Here is an 18041-nt window from a genome sequence, read left to right as displayed (position 1 = left end):
GGCAGTTACACACACAGATTACCCAACCTCTGGCTGCTCTTTTAGCTACAATAATTTCATGGCTGTCCTTGTTCAATTTCTCATCAATGGTAACTCTTTATATGTTAATTGTGTGTGTGTTTGGAGGTGGGGGGGAGGTGTTGGAGGATAGATTCATTAAATATGGGACCATGGAGACATTCTATCTTGTCACAGATAGCCATTGTCTTACACCTAAATAGCGAGTAAAATTCACACCACACATCAGCCCAAGTCTGAATGTTATTCAGGGCATGCTCCACATGGGCATGGACTGCTTCAATATCTGAAGAGGCATGAATGATACTGAACATCATGTAATTATCAGTGAACATCCCCACTTCTGGCCTTATGATGCAGGCATGCTCATTCATAAAGCAGCTGAAAGTGTTTCGGGGTAGGACACCAGCCTGATGATCTCCTGCAGTGATGTTTTTGGGTAGAGATGCCTGGCCTCCAACAACCACAACAATTTTTTTGTGCCAAGTATCCCTCTGACTTCCACGATGAGAAATTTTGGTGTCTAGTTTGTTCGGTGCAGTTGGCAGGATAGGAAACTGCATATTAACGAGGCAAGGTGTGCTGTTAATAACATCCCAACAAGCAATAATCATCTTTAACAGGCAACTCGCCACACCCTCCAGGAACCTCCCCTAACAGCTGGAACTTAGTTAAAAGATGCAACATGTTGCTCCCAATATCAAATAGACCTTGCTGGATGTTGTGCAATTCTGCTTCATTTCTGGCCACAGCCCATGTCATTCAAGACCCTATAAAATTCCATTGGTTAATTATTTTCTTTCCTCACAGCTTAGGTTAGTGAGTACTTGCTGCATTTTCTGTTTTTATTTCCAATTTCTAGCATCTGCAGTATTTTGCTTTTATGCAAATGCTCTTTCTTGATTTCAAAATTATACATCAGCCCAAGAGACAAAGAATCAATTAACATTCATCAAGCGTATCACAAAATTCTACCTGTGGACATTTCCTGGCAGTCTCGTAATCTGGAACTCTGTGGAACCAGGTAGAAATTATAATGCTGAAGAGGAATGTAGGGGATAAGAAAGATGTAGGGGTGTGTATTAGGGGAAATCTTCAACTAGATCACTGGCTGACTCCATAAAATTCCTCACATTGTTTATATCCTCTCAGCAAGTAATTTGTGTAACTTTAAATAAACTTCATCTACATTTAGTTAGGTACCAAGAAGGAATTTAAAGTATTTTAATACTTTACAAATATGTGTACATGTCATGTTGAATGCTCACAAGAAAGTATTGTGGAGGTGATTTAAATTTAAAGGGCAGCATTTACATTTCAGTGATACAGTTTATAACCCCCACCTGAAGTAGTGGGCAGCAACTCCAACTTCCGGTCCGTGTTTTACAACAAGTATTTCCATTCGGACAGTAATGCGTTTGATCACAACGGACTGAGCTATCACTGTTGACACTGGTGCTCAGAGCAGTTTCCATTTCAAGTGTGTTGCCTTCCATTGGAATACTGGGATATTTTACTGCTGAGGATGATGGATCTGTGTCGTCTTGTGGGCAGCACATTGACCCACCGTAACAACAGACAGTCTAAATATAAACCAAGAAATAACACTATGAACATTTTGTAAATTCAATTCAGTAGATGCATATAAGAACCATTAATTAGTGCTTAAAAATATATTTAAAACACAGAAATCGTCCTGTGATATTGCCATGTAACTACTGAAAGGGCCAGTTAATTTATAACTGAGTTGCTTATGTTGCTATGATAGTTTTTGTGCTGCCAAATTATTCCACTGCAACCCAACTCAGTTCCCTGGCTTGGAGGTCATTAAATCCACATGGGCTTCCATCAGAATTGATGGCAGCTAGAGGGGCCTCCCAGTGGAGCACAGGAAGCTTTAGTGCCGTTGTGGCAGCAGTGTCATCCAAAGAGACAGTAGGAACCTTACACAGCCAGCTGCGACCCAAAACAGAATAGTTATCACATTCTGATGAATCAGCTAACACAAAATAATTTAATGCTGTGCATTTGAGTAAAAAGATCCAATAAATATTTCTCCAAAGGCAAAATGTTCAATTTTAATCATGGTGTCATAAACCAAAACTGGGAAAAACTACAAGGTTTGTTTTCAATAGCATTGGATATAGCTGTCTCGTGCCAGTAGGAAGTTCAAAATCTATCTTATATGGTGCTTGAGTATCACATTTACAATCTTTTATACACCTGTTTTGAAATCAAGAATTTTATTTGCAAGGGTCAAAGAAAGAACCAATGACCTACAAATTTAATCAGATCCATTGAAACTGAATTAACCCAAAAGGAAACAACAATAAAATGAGCAGTGAATTAGCATAAAAATCACATAATTCCATATTGCCAATTGATTGCTCTTAATCTGTAATCCCAGAAAAGAGTAATTCATCTGATTTAGCTTTGAACAGTAGCTGTTATTCAAATGTTGTCTTTCCACTGCAGGCACATACAAAGTCTTCAATTCAGCTAAAATCTGGAATTAGAAGTGTAATGCTGACCATGAAATCATTGTCAATTTTCATTAAAACACAGCTGGTTCACTGATGTCCTTTACAGAAGTCAACCTGCCGTCTTTACCTGGTTGGTGCTAAATAGGAGCTCAGATCCACAACAACACAGCAATGTGGTTGTTATCTCATGTTGGTGAGGCCCTGACCTTCCAGATTCCCTTCTTGACAGACTTGCCACAAACCCAATTGGCTTCACACCTCCCTAGGTCCCCATCCAATCTGTCTACATGATCCTGCACCTGACCATCTTTCTCACTCCAGCCCTTGACATATGGAGGTGACCATGCCTGGTGTCAGTATGATACACTGTATCTGCCATGAAGGCAAGCTCCTGACCACAGGCAAACTTTCACTCCTGCATTACTCCATTCTCACCACATATCCCCACTTTACTGTATCCTCTCTTACAACTACAGTTGCCCCCCTCACCCCCTGTCACAACTGTAATTCTCCCAACCTGCAGTCCCCAAACCCCATGAATACATTCCCGAGTCTCTTTTCCATGATAGTGGTACCGCTTGGAACAGTATTGGAGGCTGCCTTGACTTACTATGTTGTGAACCACTTACTGATGGGAGCCTGCATGAACTTTGGTGAAGACTACATCCCAAGACTTAAGACATGGCTGCTTGTTTTCTGCACAGGTGTTTCCCACAGAAGCTGCTGGTACATGATGCAGAGGTGAGATTGATATCGTACCCTGCTGTACAGCAAGATGTATGTCCCCTTGAGTGAGGTTTCCTGACCAGCAGGGCGAACTGCCTGGTCATGTGACATGTTAGTTGGCACAACAATGCAAGGTGAGTCAAGAATGCTACGAGACTGTGGTTAGTCACTAAGTGAATGGGTACAAAGAGAAATAGCTAGATGTCCTGCGATGCAGCCTGGTCTAATTTGTAAGCTGGGTACCTTTCCTTGAACAGAAAATGTCCAAGTAATAGTCTTTCATTGCCAGTTGTTGGTGTGCTCTGCAATATAGGTCTGTCCTTCCTAAATGACCTGCAAATGGATTGGATGGATGCCAAGAGGATTCTGGTTTGTTGGCAAAGATTTGATGCAATGGTCTGTGTTCGAGGGGTGCATGCAGCTAGTGTCCATGGACTGTGTCCCAAGATGCTGTTCCCTGGTGATCAAATGGAGGCTCCTAGCAACCAGTGGCCAGCAGAAGTCACCAGCTACCCCTCTGACTTCCATGGCGAGAAATATCAGAAATTAAAAAGATCACAAACAATCAATAATCCTCTTTAACAGGCAACTTTCCACTCCCCTGCAGCAATATCTGTCAACAACCAGGACATAGTTAAAAGATGCAACAAGTTGATCCCGACTTCAAAAAGACCTCTCTGATGTCATGCAATTCTGCTACATTTCCAGTCATAGCCCATGTCATTTGGGATCCTATAAAATTCCATTGGTTATTTGTTTTCTCTCCCCTCAGCTGCCATCTGAGGTTTGGCGAGTACCTACTACATTTTCTGTTTTTATTTCCAATTTCTAGCATCTGCAGTATTTTGCTTTTATGCAACAGCTCCTTCTTGATTTCAACATTATACATCAGCCCAAGAGACAAAGAATCAATTAACATTCATCAAGCATATCACAAAATTCTACCTGTGGACATTTCCTGGCAGTCTCATAATCTGGAACTCTGTGGAACCAGGTAGAAATTATAATGCTGAAGAGGAATGTGTGGGTATGTATTAGGGGAAATCTTCAACTAGATCACTGGCTGACTCCATAAAATTCCTCACATTGTTTATATCCTCTCAGCAAGTAATTTGTGTAACTTTAAATAAACTTCATCTACATTTAGTTAGGTACCAAGAAGGAATTTAAAGTATTTTAATACTTTACAAATATGTGTACATGCCGTGTTGAGTGCTCGCAAGGTAGTATTTCTGTATTGTGGAGGTGATTTGAATTTAAAGGGCGGCATTTACATTTCAGTGATAGTCTGTAACCCCTACCAGAAATTGTGGGCAGCAACTCCAATCTCCGGTCGCTGTTCTACAACAGGTGTATCCATCCAGACAGTAATGTGTATGATCACAATAGACTACTGAGCTATCACTGTTGACATTGGTGCTCAGAGCAGTTTCCATTTCAAGTGTCTTGCTCTCCACTGAAATACTGGGATATTTCAGTGCTGAAGATGATGGATCCGTGTCATCTGTGTGATGTCTCCCACAGTGCTTGGTCCCATTAAAACACTGGACATTCTATGTATAAAATTAGGAAACCATCATTGTTAATATTTTGTAAAGCCAATTCATTAACTTATATACATTATATATATATTAGAACACAAGCTAGAGCTTATCAATCAAAACCCTAAAGTTGTCTTGTGTGACATTGCTATACTACTATTACTGTAATGAATGTCAGTCATCTTTTTTTATGGAGTAATGCCGCTGTTAAAACAGTTGACAAAAAATTTCACACTCATGCATTACACATTGCTATGATAGTTTTGTTCTGCCAAATTGCCCCACTGTCACCACTGCAACCCAACACAGTTTCCTAGATCAGGGACCAAAGCAAATTCACAAGGGTTCACAATATGAACTAAATGGAGCCTCTCAGTGTGACGGGAGATAATGGTCCTGAAGCAGGGATGTCACCTAAAGAGGTAGCAGGAGACCATAAAAGGGCAAATACATCCCAGAGTATGAAAGGGTGAAAGAATTCAATAAATATTCCACCAATCTTGATCAAATGGGTCAATGGGCTGAAAAATGGCATATGGAGTTCAATCTGGATAAATGTGAGGTATTGCATTTTGGTACAATAAACAAGGGTAGGGCTTATACAATTAATGGTAGGGCCTTGGCTAGTGTTGTAGAACAGAGGGACCTAAAGGTTCAGGTCATAATTCTTTGAAGTTTGCATCACATATAGACAGGCACTTGGCATGCTTGCCTTTATTGTTCAGTCCTTTGAGTATAGGAGTTGGTGTGTCATATTGAGGTTGTACAGGTCACTTCTGGAATATAGTGTCCAGTTCTGGTTGCCTAGTTATAGTAAGGATATTATTAAGCTGGAGAGGGTTCAGAAGTGATTTACCAGGATGTTGCCGGGTATGGAAGGTTTGAATTATAAAGAAAGGCTGGATAGGCTGGGACTTTTTTGATAGGAATGTAGGAAGTTGAGAGGTGACCTTAAAGAAGGTTATAATGAGGGGTATTGATAGAGTTAATGGTAGTTGTCTTTTTGCTAGGATGGGGGATTTCAAGACTAGGGGGCATATTTTTCAGCTGAGAATAGAGAGATTTAAAAAGACATTTGGGGCAAATTTTTTTTACACAGGTGATTCATGTGTGAAACGAACTTCCTGGTGAACTGGTGAATGTGGGTACAAAGTTTAAAAGACAACTGGATAAGTACATGAATAGAAAAGGTTTCGAAGTATATGAGGCCATGAGCAGGCAGGTGGGACTAGTTTAGTTTGGGATTATGTTCGGCATGGACTGGTTGGACCGAAGGGTCTGTTTCCGTGCTCTATGACACAATACCAAGAATGGTGAATGATTGTAACAGTACAATTAATCTAAAGATTGGAAAAAAATCTATGTGCAGTTTTCTTTTTAAACTGATATTGCTCCTCTGCCTTCCATCAGGAGTTGAAAATCTGTTGCAATGAGCCAAAAAAAACAGACCATATGTGGTATTTCAGAATATAAAACACTAAATCAAGCAACCACATATTCACAGTCTCTTATAATCCTGTTTTGAAATAAAGACATGCTGTAGCTTTGGTAAATAATCCATAAATTATGAGTAGCTGACAAAAAAAACACAATGAAAATGTTTGGATGGTGTTTCTTCAAAGGTATAGTTCTCAAAGATATGAAGTATTTTGTGGATTACGTATGTGGTTCAATATGGTTGCTGATCTAAATGGCCACTGAAAGTGTGTCTTTGTTGCAATGGGAGCTTCCAGGCCTCAGTGTTTAATCCAGGTATTTATATTTGATTTCATTATTGTATTGGTTTTAATCAGATAACAGTTTAGAAAGGATTAATACTGAAGACTGCATCAAGATCCATGCAATTTGATGATGTCCTAAGGACCTGGGTGGGGAAAGGCATCTTGAAGAAGTCAGACTTGCCCTGTCTAGATCTCTACAGTTTTTGTAACAATGTTTTATATTACCAAAGTTATTTGCACTCAATCGCTAGCATGCAATAAACTGGAAGTAACTGCACAGAGGCCGGTATCCCGTCACCAAGTCGCCCTTTATTTACATGTGCGCTGTACATGTGCAGTGACCAGCCAGTTCAAACCCAGTCCCCCTAGACAGAAGAGACTTTCTGAATTTCCTGTTTATATCTGCCAGCCAGGACTCCCTGATTGGCCCAGGTCAACAACCCTAATCAAAAATCTCAGTCAATGAGATCCACCTGGCCATGGTTCTAATCACTACAAACTTACATCTTGTTAAGACAAGAGCCTCATCTATTGGATTATGAAGACATTTAAATGTTACCACTCTAGTCACTAGAAGAAGCAGCTTGTCCAAAAAGGATGGAAACAAATTTAACTTACAGTGGCCAAGAATCTAGCTAGCTCATACAACATGGTGTCAGCAGTGGTCATTTGAAGATTGAATTTAGCTACACGTTTACAACATACTTCACTTAAAGGACAATGAATACAGTACCATCAAGCTTACTCACAAATTCTACCTATGGAAGTTTCATAGATAGTATATGCTGGAACCAGGCAGAAATTAAAATGTTGAAGCATAGATAAAGTTGTTTGCATTAGGCTGTGAGAAACCAAATTTGATCACTGTCCAACTCTACAAAATTCCTCTTCTTTTTTCTATCATCTCAGCTAATAAATTGTGAGAAAGATACCATAAATCCTGGAGTACACATTTACCTCAGTCTACTGGGCAATTCCATTTCTCCAGCCCCCAAAATCATGCTTTTTCACATACTGGGCATATAAATCAATGTTCCCTTTTAGCTGCAACATGCCAGATTTGTATTAGTAATGAGCCTCAAATTTTCATTCCACAGATGCTTTACTTACTGGTACCTAATCATCAGATGCAAGGGATTAGCCTGGTAAAATAAGCTATACTGAGAAGATTACTGGGAGTTTAAGACACAGCCATATTTTGTATTATATGTCAATGAAACTTAAAAATGTTGAACGCCGCACCCCCCAACCGCCCACCTCCCCATACCCTAACAGGCAGTTTATTTGTATACTAGGAGTTTAACTAACCTTTTCTGAAGGGGTTTTTAAGCTTCAAAGGGTATATTGAATGGCAGGTGGGCCATATGACCTACTTCTGCTCCAATTTTTTTTTGTCGTTCATATCTTGACTTCTGTGGTATGGTTACAGGAAAAGGGTCTTGAATGGGCTCACGGGGAAAGGGTCAACACCTTGGACAGGGGCTGTAGTTCTCATAGGCCTCCCCCATTCCAGATGCTTACGTCAGTGGTGGGCACATTATTGGAAAGGGCTCTGAGAGACAGGATTTATGATCACTTGGAAAGGCACAGTTTGATTCGTGATAGTCAGCATGGATTTGTGAGGGGTAGATCATGCCTCACAAACCTTATTGAATTCTTTGAAGAGGTGACCAAACACGTGGATGAAGGTGGAGCAGTGGATGTGGTATACATGGATTTAAGTAAGGCGTTTGATAAGGCTCCCCATGGTAGGCTCATGCAGAAGGTAAGGAGGCATGGGATAGGGGGAAATGTGGCAGATTGGATTCAGAATTGGCTGACCCTTAGAAGACAAAGGGTGGTAGTGGACGGAAAATATTCAACATGGTGCTCAGTTACGAGTGGTGTACCACAAGGATCTGTTCTGGGTCCTCTTCTATTTGTGATTTTTGTAACTGATTTGGATGAAGGAGTGGAAGGGTGGATTAGAAAGTTCGCGGACAATATGAAGGTGGGTCACGTTGTGGACAGTGCGGAGGGCTGTTCTAGGTTACAAAGGGACATTGATAGAATGCAGAGCTGGGCTGAGAAGTGGCAGATGGAGTTTAACCCTGAAAAGTGTGAGGTGATTCATTTTGGAAGGACAAACTTGAAAGCAGAATACAGGGTTAACGGAAAGATTCTTGGCAGTGTGGAGGAGCAGACGGATCTTGGGGCTCATGTTCACAGTTCCCTGAGAGCTGCCACCCAGGTGGATAGAGTTGTTAAGAAGGCGTATGGTGTGTTAGCTTTCATTAATAGAGGGATTGAGTTCAAGAGCCGTGAAGTTATGCTCCATCTATACAAAAGCCTGGTCGGCCACATCTGGAGTATTGTGTCCAGTTCTGGTCACCTCATTACAGGAAAGATGTGGAAGCATTAGAACAGGTGCAGAGGAGATTTACCAGGATGTTGCCTGGAATGGAGGGAAGGTCTTACGAGGAAAGGTTGAGAGAGTTACAGCTTTTCTCTTTAGAACGACGAAGGATGAGAGGTGACTTGATAGAGGCGTACAAAATGATCAGAGGTATAGATAGAGTAGACAGCCAGAGACTTTTTCCTACGGTGGAGGTAGCTTTTACGAGGGGACACAGTTTTAAAGTGAAAGGAGGTAGATATCAGGGAGGTGTCAGAGGTAGGTTCTTTACTCAGAGAGTGGTAGGGGCGTGGAATGCATTGCTGGAGAGGGTAGTGGAGTCAGCCTCATTAGGGGCATTTAAGCGGCTATTAGATAGGCATATGGATGATAGTATAAGGTAGCGGTGGAGGTTAGATAGACCTTAGGTTTAGGGTAAAAGTTTGGCACAATATCGTGGGCCGAAGGGCCTGTACAGTGCTGTACTGTTCTATGTTCTATGCTTTACAAATGAATCCCCCGAAGCCCACACGTAACACCAAGTGCGTTTGTTTGTTGTGCTCACTACACAGTGAGCACTTGCCATTGGATTAATACCAGTGGCAGTAGGGCAAGGCTTTTAAATTCTGCCCAGTGAAACCGTGTTTAAGCTACCATAAGATATGGGTACCCACTTCTGTTCTGCATACCAAACCATGTACATATATCGAGATGGCAATTACAGTAAATTCTTGAGCTGTCAGTAATGGTTCTCATTAGATGTTCAATCTCCATTTTAAAGTTTCTCAGCGCTTCTAGACATAATTTACTACGGTTCCCCATGGAGAATTCGATTGCCGGCGGAGCAGTTAATTGTGGGAAGGGACTGGTGGGTCCCAACTCCACCCCTATTAAGTTCATGGTACAAAAGCCCAATGATAGCCTTCTCATCCCATCACCAACTGAGTCTATTAAATAGGCAATTAATGGCAAGGAAGGGTTGTCATCCAACCATTGCTAGTATTAACAGGCTTGACATTTGAGAGACTCTTGTCAACAGCATAGCAAGATTTGATTGGTTGGCAGCTGTTGGTGGGTGCAATCTCTGCCCTTGGGATTTTTGATCACAGGAAGGCCCAATGCTGCATTAGTATAGCGTGTAAGAGACATGAAGTGGGACCCAAAGTGACTACACGGTTCCATATTTTAAGAGACTTCCCTCTTATTTTGACTATTTATCCTTAAGTGACACATTTAGTCACTTATTTCTAGGACAGCTTATGTAAGGCCAAGCGTAGAGCCTCACTCAAGTGATTCGATCAGGACTGCAAGTTCGAATTGGCCACGGGAGAGATGATAATGTTCTGACTCCATAAGAAAAACTGTTAAGGTTTTGGTTGCTTAAACCAGCCGTAGCAACTCCACTCCTCCTCCTCTTATGGCCATCAGCAAACCCCACACACTGCATACACACATTTAAATGTCCACTGAGTTGGTCATATTGGCCATGCCCACACTGGTTGTTTAGGTGGCTACAGGGAGACCCCTGTCATCTCCATACCACTTCTCATCTCTGAATTAAATGTCATGTTTTCCAGCTGTAGGGAGAAACTGAATAGGTTGGGGCTATTTTCCCTGGAGCATGGAGGCTGAGGGGTGACCTTGTGGATGGTTTATAAAATCATGAGGGGCATGGATAGGGTGAATAGCTGGGGTGGGGGAGTCCAAAATAAGAGGGCATAGGTTTAAGGTGAGAGAGAAAAGATTTAAAAGGGACCTAAGGGGCAACATTTTCATGCAAAGGGTGATGCATGTACGGAATGATCTGCCAGAGGAAGTGGTGGAGGCTGGTACAATTACAGCATTAAAAAGGCATCTGGATGGGTATGTGACGGGTTTAAGAGGGATATGGGCCAAATGCTGACAAATGGCACTAGATTTATCTTGGATACCTTGTCGGCATGGATGAGTTGGACCAAAGGGTCTGTTTCCATGCTGTACAGCTGTACAACTCTATAAAACACTGAAAGATTCCTCTGTGCAGGAAGAAGTAGAAAGATTCATGGTGATACAACTTGAAAAGCAAACAGAACGGGCATGCTGAATGTGAGAAATGGAAGACAATTCATTACTTTTGCATTTGAACTGTACAATGGGTTTGCTTGGGGCAATTCTGTAAATACACTGTCGTTCTACGATTAAATTTTAACGTTATATCAAGGCTGAAGCCTAATTATTGGTAATACCTTCCAAAAGTAGAATTAAAAAAAGGAAAAGAATTTAAAATCTGGAAATGTGAGATAAAACCAAATAATTATGTTTCATGTTTGTTGTTTTACAGATTGAAACATGTAGGAAAATGCTATGTTAAACTGTATATTCATTTATTTTATGTAAATAAAGCAATGTATTGCTTCAACAGATGTGTTTTAAATTAAGAAGAGTTTATTCGGACTGATAAGATGATATGCAAGATAAATGAATTCAAAGAACAGCTCAGTTCATTTCAGAATCTGATAAATGCTTGCCAAGGTTACCTGGTAAAGATAACAAAGATCACCGATACAGCGGGTAAAGGTAGGAGGAGAATATTTATTTAGGTAAAATATACTGTTAAATTTATATTCTTCATGAAAATAAGGGTATTTCTGGAACTAACTGATATTGTTCAATCTGTCAAATCAGTAGAATTCCAAAAAAAAGGTTTGAGTACAACATGTTAATAATAACATAGGGCTGAATGCTCCCAGCCCCCAAACAATGGCAAGTCAGTTGGAAAAACATGACAAGATTGGTAGTCAAGATTTTGGGATAGCTAGGAATTTTTCCAAACAAGATTTTAACCGTGAGACGAAGATCTCATGAGTGAGTGGTGAGAAGTCTGCATCAACATTTCATTATTACCTATACTTGCCTCACTTGTACACAATTTGCTATTCTCACACATGGCAGAGAAAACTAAATGGCAACAACTCCCAACAAAAATCAATGAGTAATAGCCTGGAAATGGATTTTTCAAAAGGAAGATGGAACTGTGAAAATGCGTTACAGATATAAAAGCTAATTAAACCCCTAAGTAGAAAAATAAGTGAAATATGAAGTAGAGGAACAGGAAAGCGGTGAAATCAATGTCAAAATAAAACTTCTGAAAGTCCTTAGTCTCCTGAAATCTTCTCAAAGTCTAAAATAAGCCATGTATTAGAGTCTATAATCTTTGCCTTTTTGGAACAAAAACATCATTCAAGGGCAATTAGAACAATTTGAACAGATGGTAAGACTGTGTCCATTGTATCAATATTTGAATATATTATAAAGCATACAGTGCACAGGTATAGTAGCTGACTTCACTGTTTGAGCTGCTAGTCATGAAGGATGCTGCTAACATCTTCCTTAAACGTAGGAAACTACAGTGTCAGCTTGATATGGTAGAGGAAAAACCACTTGCTGGTCTAGCTAGAAGAGTCCCATAGTCAATAAGATATATATCTCTTTTTGGCTGGATGGCTGGTGTACATCAGATTGTGCCAACAGCACAGGGTCCAATCCCCGTTCCAGCTGGAATGGATACAGGACCTATCTCATTGACCTAACTGTGATCGAGGTTACAGTGCTATAAGAATTGCGTTCAGATACAGAACTCAACACTACTCTTCTATGCATAAAGTGGAATTTAGACTTGTAATAAGGGAATTAAAAATAGCAAGTGATATTGACCTTTACAGGTTCATTTCTATTTAGAGTAACGTTCATTGTCCTGGCTAACATATTAGTGGAAGGACATCAGGTGTTGGAAGAAGTGGAACAGTAGCCTTCCTCTCTGCAAATTGACATCAGACATCTACGCTGCTGGGACAGACCACAGTTGCTTGTACAAGAGATTATGAACAGATCAATGTGATCAAGATAACTGACAAGTTAATTCCACAGAAATTGGTTGCCATAGTCCCAAGAATGACAACAATGGAGAAGTGAATGGAAATAAGAAGTGAATTAGCCAGATCTACACTGTTATTTCACATGGAGCCATGAATGTTTGGAACAGACTTTCCATGGAGTCAATCTGGGCTCTTTGCAATAATTTTATCAAAACATTGTTCAGGCACCTGTCATGAGAATCAATTAAGGGCCTTAGGCAGCGAATTAGATATTCTGTTTCTGAACTTATGGCTGGCCGTACAGCTCAAAATACATTTTCTGATATTCAATATTCTGGTTATGATTCTATGTTCTTATTTTTCTAACCATTTACAATTACAGGAACCCAAAGACGCCTGCTGGTACCTTCACAATGAAGGAACATTGTGCAATATGTTAATTATTAAGAAAGAGCTGTGACAATAATGAAAGATCTCTTTGTTAAACATAGAATAGTATTGCTTTCTTAATCCTGTCACAGGGCACAGAAGGTTAAAAGCCAGCTTGATCAACAGAAAAAATGTTGTCATTGCTTATTCGAATTAGTCCACATTCATGGTTTACTCACAACTAAAAGGGCTTTAAAAGACTGCTATTTAACTTTGGATGGTATTGGTTATTTTCTGCGAAGTATTTTAGTCTAAGATAATCAGGGTGGAGGGTGGTGGTGGGAGGGGTTGGACTTTGGCAGTCTGCACAGCAAACCACTGATCTACAATATCATGGGGATCTTCAACTTATTTTTAAGTATTGCAGCTATTGTATGCTTAATGTCAATATTACTTGCTTCCTGCATCATGATTTTTAACGTGAACAGATTTTATAGCACCAGCTATAACATGAATTTCCATGTGGGGGGTGGGTTTTTCTACTGATTGATGCTAATTTCAGAGGAACAACAATGGAAAAAATAAAATAAAATTGCTTTTACACATTTTTTCTCTATGGTTTACACAAATGTTGTGGTGCACAAAGGAGAGAAATCTCAAAATTATTGATTCTCCCTATAGTAAGTTCCTATGTCAGCACCAAACATTGCATCTTCCTGTCCCACTATTCAAACTAAATTATGCTGGACACAGAAGTTTCTGGACCCAACTGGCAGTGTACAATTCCCAGTGTATCATTCCAATTATTATCATTTCATTACAATTCGCCCACCCTTCTTAATTCACTCTGGATTGCTGTCATGGTGCTCCAACTGCTTTTAGGCTTTATTTCAATTTCTTCCTTGATTCCTGGTCCTACCCCTAATATTCCATCCCCTTTCGGCACATCTTTTCTTCCACTTCTTGCTAGTTGTTTCTTGTCAGCTGCGTTTAGGGACTTTAGGTCTGTCTGTTTCAGCGGCATGCTCTCTTCAAACCCCACTTCAGTTTCCTCTCTCTCACTCTCATTTCCCAGCTTCATTCCCATTGCTCTCACTTTGCACTCCCTGCCTTCAAGATTTGTCCTAAGGCACGCAGAACAAACAAGAATGGAAAGCTATGAAGGAAAATATAAAAGGGTAAATAGTGGACAGAAAGCAGTCTAAATGCATTTTGACCGTTTTGTGTTTGAAACTATGCAAATAAGCACAGCCATACAGGTAGACTTTACTGGATATTTACACAATTTACCACTGAATCATATAAGCTCACTTTCTATAAACCTGGAAGGAATACTTCAGATTTCTATCAATAAATATTCGTTGTTTTAATATTTCACTCTGGCTCATTGTCTCAAGTTAAAATCATATTTCACGTGGATTCTATGGAATCAGAAATACTACGTACATCTTGTTATAAAAGAAACTGGGTTAAGATTCCTATCTGGCCACAAATTTTCTTGGTCCTGTTCCCACTTTGCAACTTTGCCAGAAGCTCGTCAGAAACCCCTTAATTTCTGCAGATGGGGTTTTGGCCTCACTTTCAGTGAAGCAAGCTCACAGAACAGCAGTAGTTCCAAAGACATTCCGGACTATTGAGCTGCCATATCTTGGGCCTAAATGTGTTCATGCAGCTACGTCTCTGCAAGTGTAAAATTCTATCTTCAAATATCAAACTATCTGCTTATTCACTGGCTTAAGTGAAAGCTTTTTCTGCAAAAAAAAATGTGGGCTATTTGAAAGTGAGAACCCAAAGGTTATAAAAACAATTATTCACATCCACTGTAATCCAGAGAGATAGACTGTCAGAAAATGCTTCCTTGTCCAATTCAACTTTGTCCCTTGACCCACTGAATGTGATAACATTTCAGTGTACATTTACAGAAGAAGTTTCACTGAGTGGCCACTTTTCTGACTGTAACCGTGCCAATGATCCACAAAGCTATTTAACCATGGCAAGGGAACGTTTATAATAATTTTAACTATTCTAGTCTGATGAAAGGTAATCTGTCTGAAACATTAACACTGGTTTCTCTTCACACATGTACCTTACCTGCTGAGTATTTCCAATGTTTGTTTTTCATTTCATAACAATTGAACTTGATTGTGGCCTTATGAAGAATTCACAAGCAGATACATAAGGGGCAGCATGATGGCTCAATGGTTAGCACTGCTGCCTCACAGCTCCAGGGACCTGGGTTCGATCTCAGCCTCGGACTGTCTGTATGGAGTTTGCACATTCTCCCCATGTCTGCGTGGGTTTCCTATGGGTGCTCCGGTTTCCTCCCACAGTCCAAACATGTGCAGGTTAGGTGGATTGGGCGTTATAAATTGCCCATAGTGTTTAGGGATGTGTAGATTAGGCGGGTTACAGGGGGATGGGTCTGGGTGGGGTGCTCCGAGGGTCGGTGTGGACTTGTTGGGCCAAAGGGCCTGATTCCACACAGTAAGGATTCTGTGATACTTGCTGGTAACTGGCCTTCATCAGAGGTAAGGGAGTGAGGTTTATACTTCTTTGAACCGCAAAGAATTAGGGACAACAGTAGTGTATAAGGGACCCAAACTGTGTTTGCCCTGCACATTTCAGGGCATCTGCATGATGTCACTGAGATGCTCCCTCAATGGACAGCAATCTAGTTGACAGTCTTCTTGTCCAGTCAGGTAGAGAGAGGAGAGCAAGAGAGACAGCGAGTGCAAAAGAGCGAGTGAGAGAGCAAGAAAGAAGGGTGTCAGTGTGGGGAAAGGGAGAGGTCATCATGAGCTCCAGGTTATTGGAATGAAGGAGGAAGTGGTCCAATCTTGGGCCATTCTCCCAGCCAGAGAATTAGGCTGGGAATGTAGTTCAGGGCCTCGTGGGGAGATTGGAAGCCTTGGCAACATGAAGATCAAAGACCAAAAGAACTGCGGATGCTGTAAATCAGGGACAAAAACAAAGTTGCTGGAAAAGCACAGCAGGTCTGGCAGCATCTGTGGAGGAGAAAACAGAGTTAACATTTCGGGTCCAGTGACCTTTCCTCAGAACTGATGGTGGCTGGGAAAACTTCAGTCTATATGCAGAAAATAGGGAGGTGGGTGGGGTAGGGAGTAAACGATAGGATAGAGCCCAAAGAGAGAGAAAGACAGTTGGACAGACAAAGGAGTTGCTAATGATCAGGCTGGGAGGGTGAATAGTTGTTAATGGGGACTGTTAGTGACTAACAACAGGGGGTGTGTAGTGGCAGGCTATGTGGTAACAAGGCCTGGTGTGTGGGGTGGGGGGCTGGGACATGGGAGAGTTTTAGGCCCTAAAATTATTGAACTCAATATGGAGTCTGGAGGGCTGTAGGGTCCCCAAGCGGAAAATGAGGTGTTGTTCCTCCAGCTTGCGCTGGGCTTCACTGGAACACTGAGCAAAGACCTTGTGCAGGAAGGACAGGGAGGCAGATTCAAAGGCCTTGGATGGGGGAAGAAGGCATAACTGGAGATTTGGGAGGGAGGAGAGGATGTTTGAAATCTGGGAAAGTGAGGTCAGCAGGCTGGTGTGGAAGATTGAGGAGAGATTGGAAGGGTTATGAGGTTGAGAGGAGAATTCACTCATAGGTTTTGGATCAGCAAGGCACCCAGGATCAAGCAGGTAATTCGAAGACACATTGCTCTATACCTAGAGATAGTAGGAACTGCAGATGCTGGAGAATCTGAGATAACAAGGTGTAGAGCTGGATGAACACAGCTGACATTTCAGATTTTCTGAAGAAGGGTCTAGGCCCGAAACGTCAGCCTTCCTGCTCCTCTGATGCTGCTTGGCCGGCTGTGTTCATCCAGCTCTATACTTTGCTCTATACCTAGCAGGTTTTGCTTCAGTTTAGCTGACAAGTTTTCATAGAATCCCCATAGGGAAGAGAGGGGTCATTCGACCCATTTAGTCTGTACCAACTCTCCAAAGAGCATTCTACCCAGACCCACCATCCCATCCTATCCCCATAATCATGCATTATCCACACCTAATTCTAGACTACCCCACAGGGTAATTTAGCATGGCCAATCTACCTAACCTGCACATCTTTGGGCTGTGGGAGGAAACCAGAGCACCAGGAGGAAACCCACAGGTAGAACGTGCAAACTCCACACAGACAGTCGCCCGAGGGTGGAATCAAACCCAGGTTCCTGGTGCTGAGGCAGCAGTGCTAACCACTAAGCCACCATGCCACACAATAGATGATTTTGCTTCTCTAAATCCAACAACACTGAGGCCAACTGCATGATTACAATTAAAATTACTAATCCAACTGACACTGAAACTGAACCTAGAATCTTCCTGCTCTCTGCAAACACCAGGAGCAGGATTTTCCAGATGGCAGGTTATCCCATATTGCCACTTTTACAAAAAGCAGAATATCACCCAACAGCCAGATGCAAATAGGACTTGGTCCCACAGCAAAGAGCAAGAGGTCAATTGAACTTGTCAGTGGTTCTGTAGTCTCAGCAGCACTAGTGGCCAAGACCGGGACTACAAACAGTCCTCAGCTTCTAAAGTCCCAAAGTCCAGATGAGGAAAGTGTAGGGACATCTTATGGTTTGAAAAGAGAAGTGCATCCAAAGTGGGTAGGGTCTGAAAAGGCTACCACCCTCGACACCTCACATCAGAGACCCAAGCAGGATGATTTGTCAGGTCACTTGCCAGCCTTAAAACTGAACTTTCCACAGGAAGAGGCTGTTATGGTCAATTAAGAATCTCATTGGGTTGAGGGTAACTGAGCTGTCCTAGGCCTCATTCATTCCACATAAAATTGCACACAGATCAAAGGCAGGCGAAGGGAGCAGCAGAAATCCACCGAGGAATTTTACATGCTCTCCCAACCCATGAAGCTATTGGCAAAGATTTGTAACATTCTGCCCCAAGTTATGTGTTTATCTGTCTTTTTCCATCTAGAGATCTCA

The 18041-nt window shown here is 41.4% G+C and overlaps 1 protein-coding gene across 2 annotated transcripts in view; it reads right to left on the bottom strand.

Moving 5' to 3' along the window:
* LOC109920689 (progranulin-like) overlaps positions 1–18041 on the bottom strand; it is a 43229-nt gene that overhangs the window by 9311 nt on the left and 15877 nt on the right. For both annotated transcript variants that reach the window (XM_048606368.1, XM_048606374.1), the window contains exons 3-4: positions 4529–4780; positions 1362–1601 (exon numbers count right to left, since the gene is read on the bottom strand). In XM_048606368.1, coding sequence (XP_048462325.1) covers positions 1362–1601; positions 4529–4780 — 492 coding nt within the window. The remainder of the gene's footprint in view (positions 1–1361; positions 1602–4528; positions 4781–18041) is intronic.

Source organism: Rhincodon typus, chromosome 2 (assembly GCF_021869965.1).
Source record: "Rhincodon typus isolate 14 chromosome 2, sRhiTyp1.1, whole genome shotgun sequence".
Taxonomy (NCBI): domain Eukaryota; kingdom Metazoa; phylum Chordata; class Chondrichthyes; order Orectolobiformes; family Rhincodontidae; genus Rhincodon; species Rhincodon typus.
This window is presented reverse-complemented; position numbering and strand designations above follow the sequence as displayed.